This window comes from Brachycentrus maculatus, unplaced genomic scaffold (genome assembly GCF_059751285.1).
Source record: "Brachycentrus maculatus isolate JH-2025_06_01 unplaced genomic scaffold, ASM5975128v1 h1tg000102l, whole genome shotgun sequence".
Classification (NCBI taxonomy): domain Eukaryota; kingdom Metazoa; phylum Arthropoda; class Insecta; order Trichoptera; family Brachycentridae; genus Brachycentrus; species Brachycentrus maculatus.
The window spans coordinates 178,375-196,396 of record NW_028280856.1 but is presented as its reverse complement, the minus strand read 5'-3'; the positions used below and the strand labels follow the sequence as shown (position 1 = coordinate 196,396).

Here is an 18,022-nt window from a genome sequence, read left to right as displayed (position 1 = left end):
AGGTTTTTTCTCCATTTAACCCGATGGTTGCCAGAGACGAGATATCTCGGCAAATGGCGGAGTGCCCGTATGGCCAGAGACGAGATATCTCGTCAGTACTTTTGATGACGTATTACTCCGCAGTTTTAACTCATATTGACAATCTGTCAAAAACGGAACATACATTGCCATCAGTTGAAGTTGTCACAAAATATTTTATAAAGTTTTTAAATACTTTTAAGTGATTTATCGGTATCACTTTCAGCTGACAGTTGACAGATGTCATTAGGGCTACCACTCAAACCACTTGAAATATTGATTATTTTAATCGATTGTTTTGAACGCCAGGGGTTTTTATTTTGCTCAATTTTTTTGTGTTTTTCTTATTATTTTAAAATATTCCATTGATAAATAATAGTTGTGTGTTAATATTAAATTTAATAAAAACTTGCGTGTGCGACTTAGTGTGACAACCCTGAAAATTTGAAACTGGTTTAACTTCAAGAATAAAACTCTAACAATCGATGCGGGATATAATATTTGGTAAGTAAATTATAATTCAATAAAAACAACAAAAAAAAAAATCTTTAGACAACTTTTTTTTTTCAAAAAAATACTTGGCCTGTTGAGCACTGCGGCGTAATTTATTTGCGGCTATGAAAAGGTTAAAAATACATATTTAGTTTATTTAAAAAAATAATTAAACAATACCCTTTCTTCAAAATGCAAAAACAACACTTTCTGCCCTGTAGCGGGTAAATATTAAATAAAAAATATGCCGCTTTTGCTGGGATATAGTACATTTTCTGGGCATTCCGAAAACATGCACAACTGAAAATTGACGATTTTTGATTTATGACGTTCTTGAAAGGATGGGCGATATGTGCATTCCATAGACTTTTAGACAATATAGTTATTTTTTATGTATTTTTCATATTACCCATCCTTACTATCCTACCTGCAGAGAACTAAAACGGAGGCTTTGTGGGTTATTCTACTAGAAAAAAAATATTAACATCAAATTTCTTATTCAATAGAATATTTCAAAATAATTTAATTTAAGTTATAATAAGGTTTTAATGTGATTTTATACAAAGTTATTTTGCAAGTTATATTATTTGTGTTACATTCTTGTTCGATGATTTAGAGAAAATGCAAAAATAGAAAAGTTTCTCTCAATTTCTATTAAATTTCTTTCAAAAAACTGATTTTCACATTCAGCAATTAAATTTAATTGCTGAATATGAAAATTCAGTTTTTTAATTATGAAAACTAGCACTTAGTAGAGACCAAATCCCATATATGGATTTTTAATAAGTAATTTTAGTAAAATTAGCTGATTTAAATGTCTAATATTTAGCTATTTAATTATTCTCTACTAGAAACATTGTTATTCTATATTTTTTTATATTCCACGGTTTTCGAAAAACCTTTTTATGTATGTATATATACGGATAGACATTGTACATATTACCAGTGTTGATGTTTGTAAATTTTTATGTGTATGTAAATAAATGTTTTATTAATAATTAACTGTTTTTATTTCTTGCTACACTTACAATTCAAAAGTGGACCTGCCACCTTTCGTTCAAGGTCCCTTATCATTTCATATTATTTTTAAGATACTGAAATTTTATTTTACACAGAGATTTAAGATTAAAAAATAAATATGATTCTCTAAGTAACTTAATAAATACTGGGTGATTAGGAAATGCTGTCAGTAGAGGAAGATGGTGTCATCTGTGTTCTTTTCTATGTTGATAACTGGTGGGGGAGGTTCTTTTCGAATAAAGTACAATCGGACAGCCAACAGAACTCCATTCAAAATGTTGCAGAACATGGCTATGAATACCAACCTAAAAAATAAAAATTAAAAAATTATCAAAAAGAAGGAAAAGTAAGAACCCTCCCACTAAGGGAAAAAGAATAAATAAAAAAATATATAAATTGACCTATCAAGGAGTGAGTTTCTTCGGACAAAACTGTATCTGGGGAGAAAGTTTATCTCTATTTATTTTTTATTTTTGTATAATTTACAATGATTAAAAAAAACACTTCGTTTTTTACCACTTGAGTTTTATTATAGACTACATGTTTCAGAAGTTAAACTTCCATCATTTCTGTATAATAACTAAAATATAAAATATAAAATTGTTCTATAAATAAGGAGAGGGGAAAGTAACAATTATAGAACAATTTTATATTTTATATTTTAGTTATTATACAGACCTGAATGATGGAAGTTTAACTTCTGAAACATGTAGTCTATAATAAAACTCAAGTGGTAAAAAACGAAGTGTTTTCTTTAATCATTGTAACATGTCTTACCACAAAGTTAATGCCGAAACAATAAATAAAATATTTGTATAATTTAATATTTTAGTCAATGCTACAAGCAACACATTTTTTTAATAAAAAAATATATTTATACCAGTAAACATGATTTATATCAAAATCATCTATGTTTTATTTCATAAGCCTTCTTTGACTGCGTCATTATGGTCATTGTTTAACCCTTATAGTGCTGAGCTTATTTTCACATATTTCGTATAAATTGCTAATTGCTTTTCATCATCATCACTACTTGACGAATTTGACATTTTGTAGGAAGAAATAAAAAACTTTTACTTAAAAAAATACAAAAATCAATGTTAAATTCACAGCAAAATCATTTTAAATTGTTATTTATAAATTTTATTAACTTATTAAAAACGTTACACATGTGCGCGCTAAGACACGTCCGTACAGGTCGATACCTAAATCAAATTGCACAATAGTCGGTATTCCAACGCTCCGCACTTTATACGCATTAATAGAGAGTCCATCTATCGACGGTTCGCACTCTAAGGGTTCAAGTAAAATATTGGTAAAACAGAAGAATAATTTGAAGCGTTGTTTTAGTATTTAATTATAAGTACAGATGGCAGTACAAGTTGACGACTTATACGAGGACACGGGCTGTTCAACGCATGAAGAGCTGAAGAGGGTTGCGCAAAATAGGCCGGAGTGGCGAAGATGGTGTCGTTCAATTTATATTTGAAGCAATAATTTTGTGATTTTCTATTTTATAATTAAAATATATCTTTGTTTTAAGATTATTATAAATATTTTATTATAACTTAACTATAACGTCCGCCTCCGTAGTGTAATGGTCAGCACGCTCGGCTACCGTTCTGGAGGTTCCGGGTTCGATTCCCAGGGGGGGTCAAATAAATATAAGTGAATTTTTCACTATAATACTTATTCAATATTACTCTGGACTGGTACCTGAAGCGGAGGGCTGATCACATTTCCTTCGTGTGTTAACAATCAAGATAACACTGCGTTTATATAATGCAGTGCCCTATGCACCATTGGGGTGCCGATAAGGGTTCGAATTTAAAAATAATGTCCAATATAATACCAGTTTTGAAGCTAACCACATCTTCAAGAAGCTAACCACATCTTTGCGACAGAAAAGCCTGGAGACAGTTTATGGACTCCATATGCTCCACCTAGGGAGCGGATATGGTTTGATAAAACATCTTCAAGACTGATCAAAACTCAGTATTAATCAGTCTTGAAAAAGAAGCGGTTAGCTTCGAAACCGGTAGACATTATAATTAAGTTATAATAAAATATTTATAATGATTTTAAAACAAAGTTATATTTTAATTATTAGGTGTCATCTGTTGCTGCGGACCAATCCACAGGATTGAGACCACAGAAGATGAAATCTGATTTATAATTTCATTAATTGATTGAGCAGTCACTTTGTGGTAAAATCTATCCATTTTTAAATTAACCGTTTGAGTGCCAATGTTTTTTACTCATATATACTTAAAAATGCCAAGGAAAGCTTTGTTTTTTATGTCATTTACCCTTGTCTTGAAAAAAAAACTATCTCTTCCAAAAATTGTCTAATTTTAATATTTTTCGGTGTTTTCTTTATAAAAACATGTACAGGGGTAATGAAATACAAAGAAAATTATGGAAATATACATTGCGAACAAAAAATATAACAATAACTGGAATCCTAAAATAAAAAAGTTAACATGTCGCTCACTCCTTTCAAGAACGTCATAAATCAAAATACTTGCTCTTTCAGGAGAACGATTTTAAAGTTTAAAAATATAACACAATGTATTAAAAATAAATATCAAACCACTTATTGAACTTTTTACTGAGCAACATATCTTTTTAGGTAAAACCTGAAGGTTTTTTCTACATTTGAAAAATATTTAATTTATGTATAAAAATAATAACACAATACATTTTCTTCAAAATGCAAAAACAACATTTTCTGACCTGTAGCGGGTAAATATTATTAAAAATATGCCTCTTTTGCTGGGATATAGTACATTTTCTGGGCATTCCGAAAACATGCACAACTGAAAATTGACGATTTTTGATTTATGACGTTCTTGAAAGGAGTGAGCGATGTGTGCTTTCCCGTTGACACTTTATGACTCCATGAAGATTATAGTTGTGTACCATTGATGGTTTATTTTTTATAGATTCGTAGTTTCCTCTCTCTTTTGTGACAGATACATTTGCCATATCGCTGTATGCAGAAATCAAAATAACCGGATTTTTGTTTTGTCTATTTATCTCTAATATAACACATCAACAAATACGTGTTACATAAAGTGCATATTATAATATTATTGTAAGTACTAAAAATATTATAATGTGCACTTTATGTAACACATATGAAGATAAAAAAACTTATACGTGCGAGCGACCTCCCTTGTTGCGTGCTAAATGGCAACTGATTTTGGACGCGCTGTCGTGCTCCTTGCAATTTTGGATAGTATTCGCAAGCGCGCGATCGCGCGTCTCGGCACTCTCACGGTTAAGTTTTACTTTACAACGTAAAAATGATTTACAATATTTAGAAAAGAACTCACCAATATGAATATCCCAGGTTGGACAAGACACTCAAGTAATCTCCATTGGCGATCATGATTTGGGTGAAGCCAAGATTTTGTGTGATGTTTATATCGTAGTGTGCACCCCATAACATCAATACCATCAACTCACTGCAAACTGCACAGCCATTCCAAACATAGAGACCTGTATTCATATTTATCATGCTATTTTACCTTTTTTACACATAAAACTTTTTTTAAATGTGTCAAATAAGTAATACGTCAAGTAATGTGGCAAATAATAATGTCAAATAAGGAATAATAAATGAATAATTTGCTAGAAATCCCTATTTGCAAATCCAGACCCGCCCTAAGACACTCATTTTTCATAGCTCCAAAACTGTTTTATTCATTCCACAAAGACTATATGTAAGACATTAATTACCTAAGTTGGGTTCAATTTAAAATTTTGCTTCAATTATTTATTAAAATAACAGATCTAAGTACCTTCTTCTTTTAAATGTATAACTCATAAAGTACATATTTGCCAACTTTTTTTATTTTTGTTTTCTGTTAAAATCAAACATTTTTAGTTTAGATTAGCACTTTTAATCTAATTTTATTTCTGATATCTATTGTATTCTAACAGTAACAACACCAAGATGAAGCTTGTCAGGAGCTTAGTCCACTCCATTTTTCTCTATCTGCTGAAACATGGACTATAAAAGCAGCAGAAAGGAGAAAAATTGATGCCTTCAAAATGTGGTGTTGGAGGCGCATGCTCCGAATTCCATGGACAGCTAGACGCACCAATGAGTCCATTCGCCAGGAACTACGCTTGGATGGCTTGACTCTGGGCAATATCTGTACCCGACGGATTCTCCAGTTCTTTGGACACGTTGCGCGTGGCAACGAGGATAGCCTGGAACGACTAGTTGTGATCGGTAGCCTGGAGGGAAAGAGAGGGAGAGGAAGATCCCCACACGATGGACCGATCAAATTAAGGCAGCAGCAGGCACCTCAGTGGTTGGAGCGCTACGTGCAGCGCAGTCAAGGGATAACTGGAGAAGAGTCATTGCTTCTGCAAGGGTCACAGCCCTCAGCAATAGGATTAAGACGGAGAAGAATTGTATTCTTACCAGAGCCCTTAAGGGCCTGTGACCTAAAATAAAATGTGTACCCGCACACAGGCCATGCCTTTGAAGGTTTTTTTAAAAAAAAAATTCTGTACTCGTAATTATAATATATTGTGAAATCCAAAAGAATTTAAAATAAAGGAAAAACTGAAGAGTTCATATTGTAAAAATTGTATAATTAGTTTTAATTTTACTTTTTTTTATTTTCTTGTGTGTATAATATGTAATAGATAGTACAGGTCGTAATTATAATATATTGTGAAATCCAAAAGAATTTAAAATAAAGGAAAAACTGAAGAGTTCATATTGTAAAAATTGTATAATTAGTTTTAATTTTACTTTTTTTTATTTTCTTGTGTGTATAATATGTAATAGATAGTACAGGGGTGGGCAAATAGCAACCTGCGGGCCGCATGTCACGTATTTCCGTGCGGCCCGTGAAGCATTTTGTAAAATATATTAAAATTTCAATTACAATAATGCATTTTCTCAGCTTCCTTTCACCTCAACATAGATAAAGAATAATATGGAAGTCTGGGTATTTACAAGGCTTACGATAATGCCCAGACTTCCATATTCTTCTTCATCTATGTTGAAATATAAAAAAATTGTAATGTAAAAAAATAACTCCTAATTGGAGCCTATTGGTCAGCACGCTCGGCTACCATTCTGGAGGTTCTGGGTTCGTTTCCCAGGGGGGGGGGTCAAATAAATATGTGATTTTTTTCACTCCAATATTAATTAAATTTTACCCTGGACTGGTACCTGAAGCGGAGGGCTGATCACCTTTCCTTCATGTGGTAACGATTAAAATAACACAGCGTTTATATGATGCAGTGCCCTATGCACCATTGGGTGCAGTTAAGGGTTTGAAGAATTGGAGATAATCCAGATTTGTGAACACACATATTTGGGCACACTCAAAATGTTGTGCTTCTAATTTTGTCAATTTTAATGGAAAATATTTTTGAAGACCTTACCATACACCCCAGCCAATGGTTCCACGGGACTTCTTGTCGTGTTATAGAGTCCAAACAGAGCAGCGATTGCAGACATTAGAAGTGCAATGGACAAAAAGAGAATGGTGCTAATTATCACTCCGTCGTTCATCCACACTACTTCCTTGCTTACTAGAAATGTAAAGAATTATGATTTATAATAATATGTAAAAAAAAATATGGCATATCGCTCACTCCTTTCAAGAACGTCACAAATCAAAAAACTTGATTTTTCAGGAGAACGTTTTTAAAGTTCAAACATAAAATACAATGTATTAAAAATAAATATCAAGCCACTTATTTAACTTTTTACTGTGCAATAGATCTTTTTAGGTAAAACCTGAATACTTTTTCTCCATTTGAAAAATATTTAGTATATTTAAAAAAATAATTAAACAATACCTTTTATTCAAAATGCAAGAATAACACTTTCTGCCCTGTAGCGGGTAAATATTAAGTTAAAAATATGCCGCTTTTGATAGGATATAGTACATTTTCTGGGCATTACGAAAACATGCACAACTCAAAATTGACAATTTTTGATTTATGACGTTCTTGAAAGGAGTGAGCGATATGTTAGAATTTTACATTCTGAGTGGAAGATCCTTAGACACTAAAATATTAAGCTTCGTCATCTAAAAAACGACTTACATTTGTTACATTAAAAAAAATGACATATGTATTAAAGCAGTGTTCCGCAATCTTTTTCTATTCAAGGTAGACCTAACAAATGAATAAATTTCAGAGGTGCGTATTTACCATATTATGGTAATATAGTTACCATATTATGATTAATGCGAATGTGAGCCTATTTAACTGAGCGTAGGCAATAGAAATTTGGAGCAATTGTGTTATTTTCACAAAACTAAACATTTTTCCGCAAAAAATAATCACCACGGTACACCAGTGTGTCGCGGCACACACTTTACGGAACAATGTATTAAAGGTTTATTAGAATATTTATTAAAAAAACATAGATTTGTATTCTACCATTATGTTTTTCACAAACCAAATGTTTTTTTTTATTTGTTGCTATTTGAAAGGATTTCAACATATGGTCTTTTTTCATAAGCTTCCACTCCTAAACTAAATGTTGTTATTTTAAAGGATTTGAACATATGGCCTTTTTTTATAAGCTTTTACTCCTAAACTAAATGTTGTTATTTTAAAGGATTTGAACATATGGCCTTTTTTATAAGCTTCCACTCCTTGTGAGTGATTTTAGAAATAAAGCATTAGATAGCTAAAAAAACACATTGGTATTCAAGGGTTAGTATTGCTGTGTACTATTCCTGAATAATATATGCTAAAAAACATATGAGCTGACAATTGGAATCAAAATTTGCCATTAAATGTACCCAATTACAACATTGTTCTTTGGCAAATCAATCAATTACTGTATTTGCAAAGTATGACAGTATAATTAGCAGTCTTAATTAATTTGAAGTAGGTTTTGTTATACTACATATTGTTTAAATCTTAGTTACCCATTTGTAATGAGTTGACTAGTTACCGTATACCTGAATGGTATTTCACAACTGATTAACATAATAAAAAATGTTTAAAAAAAACATAATTCTGTCACTTATTTTCAAATGACATTTTGCTAAATATGGTTACAATTTTTACTTAAGGTATCTTTTTAAAACAAACATACGTTTAATACATATTTCCATGAATATACCATTAAGAAAAACAAAAAGATAAAATTTATTCCAACTTGTTTAGGTTTTATCTTTGTGAAAACGCTGCTCAATTGTTATTAAAAAATATATCATACTAAAGTCAATGATTCTTTTTCGGATACCAGGAAAAGAACCAAAGTAGACAATATCAGGCAGGTCATTTTGCAAGACCAGACCCTAAGAATTTTACGATGGAGACTGTTGGAGAACAAAAGAGATGTTAGAAGACCCCAAAAGAGATGGTCCGATGACATAGTCGCTGTGGGGAGTAAAAGCTGTCTGCAAGCAGCAACCGACCAGAAGAAATGGAAAGAAGGGGAAGAGGCCTGTACCCAGCAGTGCAGAGATCTCATGAAGACGAAGAAGAAGAAGTTAATGATTAACTTACATGCATTTCCATCCGATGTTCCATTGTTATCACAAGATTTGGCTACTGAAAAACCATTTGAGATAGCTGTAATCTGTAAAAGTATTTATTTTAAAATCACTTAAAAGAAAATATTTTTTAAGATACAAAATGGTTGTTGAAACTTTTGAAATCATGATAATAATAAAAAAATACACTAGTGATGCAACATTGATTACACAAGATTTGTCAATACCGAATTTAAACCCCGCCCACTCCTTTCATCCTATATAAACCCAAGGTATTTCATCTAACATCCTTAGTGCATATCGGACCTTGGCCCTTAGTGCGTGTTGTTTGGCAATCCTCGGGTTGATCAGAATTGCATTTGATTAAAATTTTGTATAGTTGTAAGTGTGTTGATAGTGCTATGGTAGTGACGTGTAGTATTGTTTGCATGCTGCTGTAGTGATTCTCCTGACGAAGAGACGGGTACATCTCGAATCCAGTAGACAAAAGTTTCGGTGAGTGGTTATACACTAAAATTACTAATATTTTTGTAAAAAAAGTATTTAATAATGTAATGTAATAATGTTTTTCAATAAATTTAAGAAGCATTGGAAAGTAAAAAAACATAATAAAAATTGACATACCTCTTTTTTTCTTGCTTCTGAAGAAGTTTTGCAACTTAATGCACATATATTATCCCCAAGAAGACAGGTTACTAGAAAATAAATGAATATTTTGTTATTTACTTGGATGAGAATTTTCTAACAAAACTTAATTCATAAAGGGTAAATCAATTTGTGAAATAGGTTGTCTAAATAACCAGGTAGGTGTCCTCAATACCCCTGTCATACCATCCACTTGTTTTTCTTTTATTCGTAAAATGGAAAAATGAACACTGGTAATAAATATCATCTATTCACATTTCAAATGATTGTGAAATTCTGTACAATATTTGACAGATGTGGATATGATTTTTAAACACGTTGACTGCCACAGTAGTTTTCAGAATTCTGGTCTAAAAAGCCAATTTATTTAATCATATTACATTATTAAAAACTAATTAATATACATAATTATATTTACTGTTCATGTTTTAATAAATTTTAAGCCATCATTGATTTTTTGTTCTCTACCCAGAAGCCATCTATCCATATTAGCGCTGATATACTAGGAATGTTATCATAGCTGCAGGAATATAGCAAGTTAACACAGTACAAGATAACTCAGTCAACGTCCTAGCAAAGAACGCAATCCACGAGTTATCTCGTAGTTGGCAGTCAACTTGTTAACAAGAGTTCAGTTTCTGACAAATTCACACAAATAAGTCTGTGGTTGCCGGATAAACATTATCTTCATGTAATCAGATGTGCCCCCATCGAAAAATAGTCAATAAAAATCATGTATTAATTTTTCAAATAATTGTGAAATTCTGTGTAATATTTGACAATTTTGGATGGCATTTTTTTAAATAAACGTTCAGTTTCTGAATTCATACCAATAAATCTATGGATGCGGGATAAACGTTCACTGAACAAGTCTTATAAAATAAGCCAAGACGTGCCTCCACTGTAAAAAGCTAACAAATATAATATTCATATTTCAAATAATTGTGAAATTCTGTGTAATATTAGACAATTTTGGATGGTATTTTTTTGGATAAACGTTCAGTTTCTGAATTCATACCAATAAATCTGTGGATGCGGTGTAAATATTCCCTAGGCGCGTCTAATAAAATGAGCCAAGATGTGTCTCCATTAGTAAATAGCTAACAAAAATCATATATTCATATTTCAAATAATTGTGAAATTCTGTGAAATATTAGACAATTTTGGATGGTATTTTTTAAATAAACATTTAGTTTCGGAATTCATACCAAAAAATCTGTGGATGCGGTGCAAATATTCCCTAGGCACGTCAAATAAAATAATCCCAGGTGTCTGCATTAGTAAATAGCTAAACAAAATTCATTTTTTCATATTTCAAATAATTGTGAAATTCTGTGTAATATTTGACAATTTTGGATGGTATTTTTTAAATAAATATTCAGATTCTGAATTCATACCATTAAATCTGTGGATGCGGTGAAAATATTCCCTAGGCACGTCTAATAAAATAATCCCAGGTGTGCCTCCATTACTTAAATAATAATAATAAAACCCTTATCCGCACCCCAATGGTGCATAGGGCATTGCGTCATATAAACGCAGTGTTATCTTGATCGTTTACACATGAAAGAAAGGTGATCAGCCCTCCGCTTCAGGTATCAGTCCAGGGTAATATTGAATAAATATGACAGTGAAAAAATCACTTATATTTATTTTACCCCCCTTGGGAATCGAACCCGGGACCTCCAGAACGGTAGCCGAGCGTGCTGACCATTACACTACGGAGGCGGACAATGCATTAGTAAATGCATTAGTAAATAGCTAAACAAAATTCATTTTTTCATATTTCAAATAATTGTGAAATTCTGTGTTATATTTGACAATTTTGGATGATATTTTTTTAATATACTTTCATTTTCTGAATTCATACTAATAAATCTGTGGATGCGGTGAAAATATTCCCTAGGCACGTCTAATAAAATAATCCTAGGTGTGTCTCCATTACTAAAAAGCTAATAAATATCATGTATACATCTTTAAAATAATTGTGAAATTCTTTGTAATATTTGACGATTTTGGATGATATTTTTTCAATAAACATTTAGCTTCTGAATTCATACCAATAAATTTCTGGGTGTGGTAAATAAACCAAGATGTGCCTCCATTCATAAATAGCTAACAAATATCATCTATTCGTATTTCAAATAACTGTGAAATTCTTTGACATCTCAACATAGATGGAGAATAATATGGAAGTCTGGGCATTTACAGGGCTTACGACCGTCATAGGCTTAGTTAAGTGATTAATCTATAACACAAATGTAACATTCACCAATTTTACCAATGATAGACAACCACACTACTCAAATTTTTGGAACTCCTATATATATTGATCAAACTTGTGACACAGTACATTGTAAATACCCAGGCTTCCATATTCATCTTCCATGTTGAGATATAAAAAAATTACTCTTTAGCGGAGATAATCCACATTTGTAAGTAAGTATTTTGACACATTCAAAATGTTATGAAATTCTGTGCAATATTTGAGAGTTTTGGATATTATTTAAAATAAGCGTTTGAATTCATAACAATAAGTCTGTGGTTGCGAAACAAATATTTGCTAAGCATGTCTAATAAGAAAAGCTGAGATGTGCCTTCGTTGATAAATATTCATAAATAGCCTTGAATACATCATATATGGGCGTACATCAATTCTTTATCTTCTTTAAACCCTCATCCGCACATAGGGCACTGCGTCATATAAACGCAGTGTTATCTCGATCACATGAAGGAAAGGTGATCAGACTTCGGCTTCAGGATTTTGTTATTTGTAAATCATTGTAGTAATTTTTTTATTACATATTGAATAAGGATATTATTAGGATATATATTTTTACCGACTAACCTTACATATAAGCCAATTCTCAAAAATAATGAAACTCTTTCAAAACACATTTACAACTTGTGGTAGAGTGGGTTCGAACCTACCATCACGCCGTTTCCCCAGGCAGAAAGGATGGAACGCCACACTCTTCTGTCCTGACATACACTCCTCGCCTCCTTCACATCCATACATCCAGTCATACATATCCTCCGATTACGCAGACTTTTGACACCACCAGATTTTTGGTTCTGATTAATTTGATTGTGCCAAGTCTTTTTCGGTTGTCCTCGTTCTGTTTTCCTTCTCACATTCGCCACATATATTTTTTTAGTCATTCTCTTGTTATCTATTCGCTCCACATGTCCATACCACCGTAAAATAATACAATCAACAATTAATTACAGTATGAATGAACAAATAATTACAACATAATACATAAATGAAACTGTCAATTGATGACAACAAGGAAGGCACGAGTAGAAGGATCAGATAAGGAGTTGAAGGGGGAGAGGTATAGAAAAACCAAGAAAGAGTGGTTTGATGGACAGTTAGGGTTCCAAATATAGATAGCAATATTTATTATTTTGATAATGGTGTGATCATATATTTACTTTATTTGTTTACCCTTTTTCGATTCCTGACCAATATTATATAATTAAACAAAAACAGTTATCAGCTGACTATGGAATGACAGTCGTGAATCCCTTTGAAAGAGTTTTATTATTTTTGAGAATTGGCCAATATGTAAGGTAACTCTCTGAAATGTATATATCCTTATAATGTACTTATTCAATATGTAATAAAAATTATAAAAATCATTTAAGAATAATAAAAAACGTTGCAACTTACCCCTTTTTTTAATTACCTAACGTCCAAGTGACTCTGAAATCTAGCTACACTGCTTATGCAACACCGCTTATCATGACCCTACTCAGGCTTCAACTTTTTAAGTTTCATAGCCTATGCCTACTCGTGAGTGGATTTACTCTTTATGTTTAAAGTTACTATAATTTCATGTAATTTATGAGTGAAAATGCTAGGCAAAAGCACTCGCTTGCAACTTACCCCACTATTTATTTTGATATTTAGGGTGACAGTCTAAGTACGGACCTATAAATGTAGCTAGCTTCAGGTGTGCCAATGTGTGCCCACTTTGACATTTGATTAAACAACGTCTTTCGGCCGTGTAGGTACCTCTACTTGTACTTAAAATTATGAAATATATTCGTAAAGCCATTCCATCATTTATTTTCGCTGGAGTTAGGTGATTTTGTTCATTCAAAATGCTTACCGTAGATATTACTAGAGACCGCGGTGGCAAGAATCCTGTTGACAAACGTTCCTTGAAAGAGTCCATAGTTAATTAGATTATTTCTAGTTTCCCCCGTAACACCTTCCCCTTCGACCTTGAAAAAGAGCGTAAAATAAAAAGTCATGGCGGCTGGAATCACAGTAAAAAAAAAATCGCCAACTGGGCAATACCTAAGCGACTTATACGAAGACATAGGCTGCTCGACGTATGAGGAGCTGAAGAGGACTTCCGAAAATAGGCAAGAATGGCGAAAGAGATGTTATCTGTTGCTACAGACCAATCCGCAGGATTGAGACCAAAGAAGGCAATTTAGATTTTAAAACACATTTATTTGATAAATAATATTATAGATGTATTTGTATATATACAATATGTATGTTGGCATTCCTACTAGTTTTTCCGGTCGTCTGGTCGTTCAAACGGTCAAGTTGTGCACAGTACACGATCGAATTAATGATTTCGCCAAGTTTCAACAGCTCATAATAGACGATTCCCTTCCATTCCCTCCAAACACTCAACTTAACCTTGTTTGCCGAAAACCTGGCTGGCTTTGAAGTCGTTTGTGGAAGCTGTCAGCAACCTTTTACCATGATCATATTGCTCACTCCTTTCAACAACGTCATATATAAAAAAATCGTCAATTTTCATTTGTGCATGTTTTCGGAACGCCCAGAAAATGTACTATATCCCAGCAAAAGCAGCATATTTTAAACTTAATATTTACCCGCTACAGGGCAGAAAGTATTTTAATATATATATATCGTTGTTGAAAAGAGTGAACGATATGCATATGATATTTTCGTATTTCACACACTTTTCATGGTTTGTAATGATTCGCTCCAAAAATGGTTAGATTTCGTTGCGTTTTAACATCATTTCACTGATGGTAATTCGTTCAGTTAAATTTCTTCGCTTTAATTCATGTGGCACCCGAACATTAAGCTTATTTTTGTAGCCTGCTCATTTAAAATCCTTTCAAACTATCGGGTAGTTGATGTTTAGTGTCTTCGCTATTTTATGACCGCATGCGTATCAGACTTACTCCACCAGTTCTAAAATTTCATTGACTTTTTCAGTGACTAGCCGACCACAGTGAGGTCTATCTTTGACATCGAATTTTTTTAACGGAATCGAATAAACAACTGCCGAGTCCTTCCGGGTTCACTCACAGCATTCTCAATGTACACTTCACAAAATTTTCGGCATATTTTGCAACGTTTTTATCTTTTTATAGTAAAAAAACATCACATAGCGTGTTTCTTCAGATATTTTACTCATTTTCAAATCAGTATAACTTTTTACACGAGCAATGAATTGGAAAATTGTGTTTGAAAGAAATGTAAACTGAAATGTCGTCTTTTAAGCACATGTTCATTAGAAACAATCGGGTGAGTGTTGACCGATATATAATCATCAACATCATCTCATTGCAAAAACCGTGGAGACTTTATATCACCTATTATGGGTAATAAATAAATACTCCAGATAAATTTGACATTTTTTCGGTAAAAAAAAGAAATATACAATAATTCTCTTTTTGGTATTATTATCATCTTGACAATCACTGATGTGACTACCTTCAAAACGCCAATATCACAATATGAACATTATAAAAAAATTCTCTCGGGTCTTTTCATGAATAATCAGCTCGTTTAGTATGAAATATACGATTACAAAGATTTATTATTAGGTTTCATCTTTCTTCTTCCTTCCTTCTTCCCACTGCTGGATATAAGCCTCTTCTAATGCTCTCCATTCCTTCCTGTCTTCCTGTCTTCCTCTCTCCTCGACTGATTTCTTCCCTCAAATGGGATTATATCATCTATCATGCACCCATCCTAGGGTGACCCCAAAATGCGCAAATGATTACACTTCATACTTCGTACATAATCATTATTCATAGTCACGGGAGGAGTCCCCAAATAAAGTAAGATTTTTTCTTGAATGTTTGCTGATACTTTGTTGCACATTTTTAAATAAAAAAATTCTCAAATTCTATTTGAAAATGATTTATTTTGGTAATTTTTCCAACCAGTTTCAACAAGCACCATGCCATCTTATGAGATGTATACGTACTAAACTTTAAATAGAGAAATTACGGTGAATGTATGGAATAAGTAATCATGTTAGGTTTGAAGGGATGAGAGGGGATGCAGGCGTAGAGATTTTATAATTGCGGAAGTCCTCACTAAAACGTTACATTTCCATTATAAATGATTTTAAGTAAGTAATCATGAATTCTAGCTTGTAAAATTGTTACGTTTTGGTGCGATTCAATGATTTCATATTGCTTTAACACATCACTCACTCCTTTCAAGAACGTCATAAATAAAAAAAACTTGATTTTTCAGGAGAACGTTTTTAAAGTTTAAAAATGTAATACAATTTATTAAAAATAAATATCAAGCCACTTGCTGAACTTTTTACTATGCAACAGATCTTTTCAGGTAAAACCTGAATGTTTTTTCTCCATTTGAAAAATTGTAAGCATATTCAAAAAAATAATTAAACAGTACCTTTTCTTCAAAATGCAAAAACAACACTCTCTGTAGCGGGTAAATATTGAGTAAAAATAGTCCGCTTTTGCTGGGATATAGTACATTTTCTGGGCATTCCGAAAATACACAACTGAAAATGGACGATTTTTAAAATATGATGTTGTTGAAAGGAGTGAGCGATATGTGAAATTTTGTAAATGGAAGGTTAGAAATAATTTTTTTTGTTACTTATTAATGTAAATGTATTTATGTAACTGTTTTGTAAAATGGATCATGATCAGACGGGAGGAATATCTAATTTGACACTCCCAACCTATAAAGGATTGTATTAGACTCGTTTTGTGTTTATAACAGCCGATATAATCAAAATTTTAATTTCATCATTTTCTTGTGGAAAATTCGCCTTTGTAAATACGTTGTTTTCGTAAATTGGTAATGAAGACGTCACAGAAACGATGGACTTATTTTAATATTTGTAACATTAATAAATTATTGGCGGCTCTATTTGTTGATGTCTATGATCCAACCTACCACCCCCCCACCCCTCATAATTGAAAACACAAATGGTAGTATAGTGGTAAACAAACAATCTACACTACTACTATTACAGCTCTATAAACCATAGACAATAAACCATATGACGTCATAAAACGTTCGATGACGGAAATTTGATGACAAATCGCTCACTCCTTTCAAGAACGTCATAAATCAATAAAACTTGATTTTTCAGGAGATCGTTTTTAAAGTTTAAAAATATAATACAATGTATTAAAAATAAATATCAAGCCACTTATTGAACTTTTTACTGTGCAACAGATCTTTTAAGGTAAAACCTGAAGGTTTTTTCTCCATTCGAAAAATATTTAGTTTATTTAAAAAAATAATTAAACAATCCATTTTCTTCAAAATGCAAAAACATCACTTTCTGCCCTGTAGCGGGTAAATATTGAGTTAAAAATATGCCGCTTTTGCTGGGATATAGTACATTTTCTGGGCATTCCGAAAACATGCACAACTGAAAATTGACGATTTTTTATTTATGACGTTCTTGAAGGGATTGAGCAATATGCGAACGCACGTTTTCGTTTTATTTCAATATCTTATGTTTAAACCTTAATATCTCCCTTAGTTCTATACAGATTTCAATAAGAATGCTATCGATAGTCTTGTGATTTTTTATTAGTTTATCAGCCAATAAACCATCATCGTGTCAAAAATCTATTGCCAAATAAAATAAGTGGCTGTATTTCGAGAGTTTGAGTGTTAAAAACCAACTTACCCAGTTTTGAGTTCCAAAAGCACCGATCAGTAGACCCACAGACACACAAGAACTCACAAATGTTCCTAAAATGAATTCTTTTTTCGTCACAGCCATTTTGAGTCACGAGTAGATGACAACTTTAATCACTAATAAAATGTTACGAGTCAACACAACGATCACGCACTAAACCAATAATCGCGCTCATCTTTCTAGAAACAATAGAACATTTTAAATTTTCTTGAAAATTGTATCACAAATTATTTGCGACCATGAAATGTTAACCCTTGCATTTCTTATCAAATAATCATTCTTTCAATTTTGAAGATGGGATAGAAATTTTACATTGTAATAACAGAACTAGTCAAATTAATAATTTAGTGGTTTTAGAAATAAAAAAAGCAGTTAAACAAAAATTAAATATAATTAACAATCAAATAAACGTAAGTCAAAGTCCCA

General features: G+C 32.1%; 1 protein-coding gene across 1 annotated transcript; it reads right to left on the bottom strand.

Annotated features, from left to right (window-relative positions):
- Positions 1–1,496: 1,496 nt before the first annotated feature.
- On the bottom strand, positions 1,497–17,775 carry LOC148310252 (uncharacterized). Its single transcript, XM_088258713.1, has 7 exons — positions 17,585–17,775; positions 13,787–13,901; positions 9,648–9,718; positions 9,037–9,109; positions 6,946–7,095; positions 4,869–5,034; positions 1,497–1,835 (listed from the first exon to the last, which is right to left on the bottom strand). The coding sequence occupies exons 1-7, from the start codon at positions 17,678–17,680 to the stop codon at positions 1,697–1,699; spliced, it is 810 nt and encodes a 269-aa protein (XP_088114839.1). The 5' UTR covers positions 17,681–17,775; the 3' UTR covers positions 1,497–1,696.
- Positions 17,776–18,022: the final 247 nt, after the last annotated feature.

What these genes read in the sequence shown, in the direction of transcription:
- LOC148310252 (XM_088258713.1), bottom strand. Translation starts at nt 17,680, where the DNA reads ATGGCTGTGACGAAAAAAGAATTCATTTTAGGAACATTTGTGAGTTCT. An exon ending in CTTTTGGAACTCAAAACTGG is followed by an intron (nt 13,902 to 17,584) that starts GTAAGTTGGTTT and finishes CTCTTTTTCAAG; the next exon opens with GTCGAAGGGGAAGGTGTTAC. An exon ending in GGTCTCTAGTAATATCTACG is followed by an intron (nt 9,719 to 13,786) that starts GTAAGCATTTTG and finishes TTTATTTTCTAG; the next exon opens with TAACCTGTCTTCTTGGGGAT.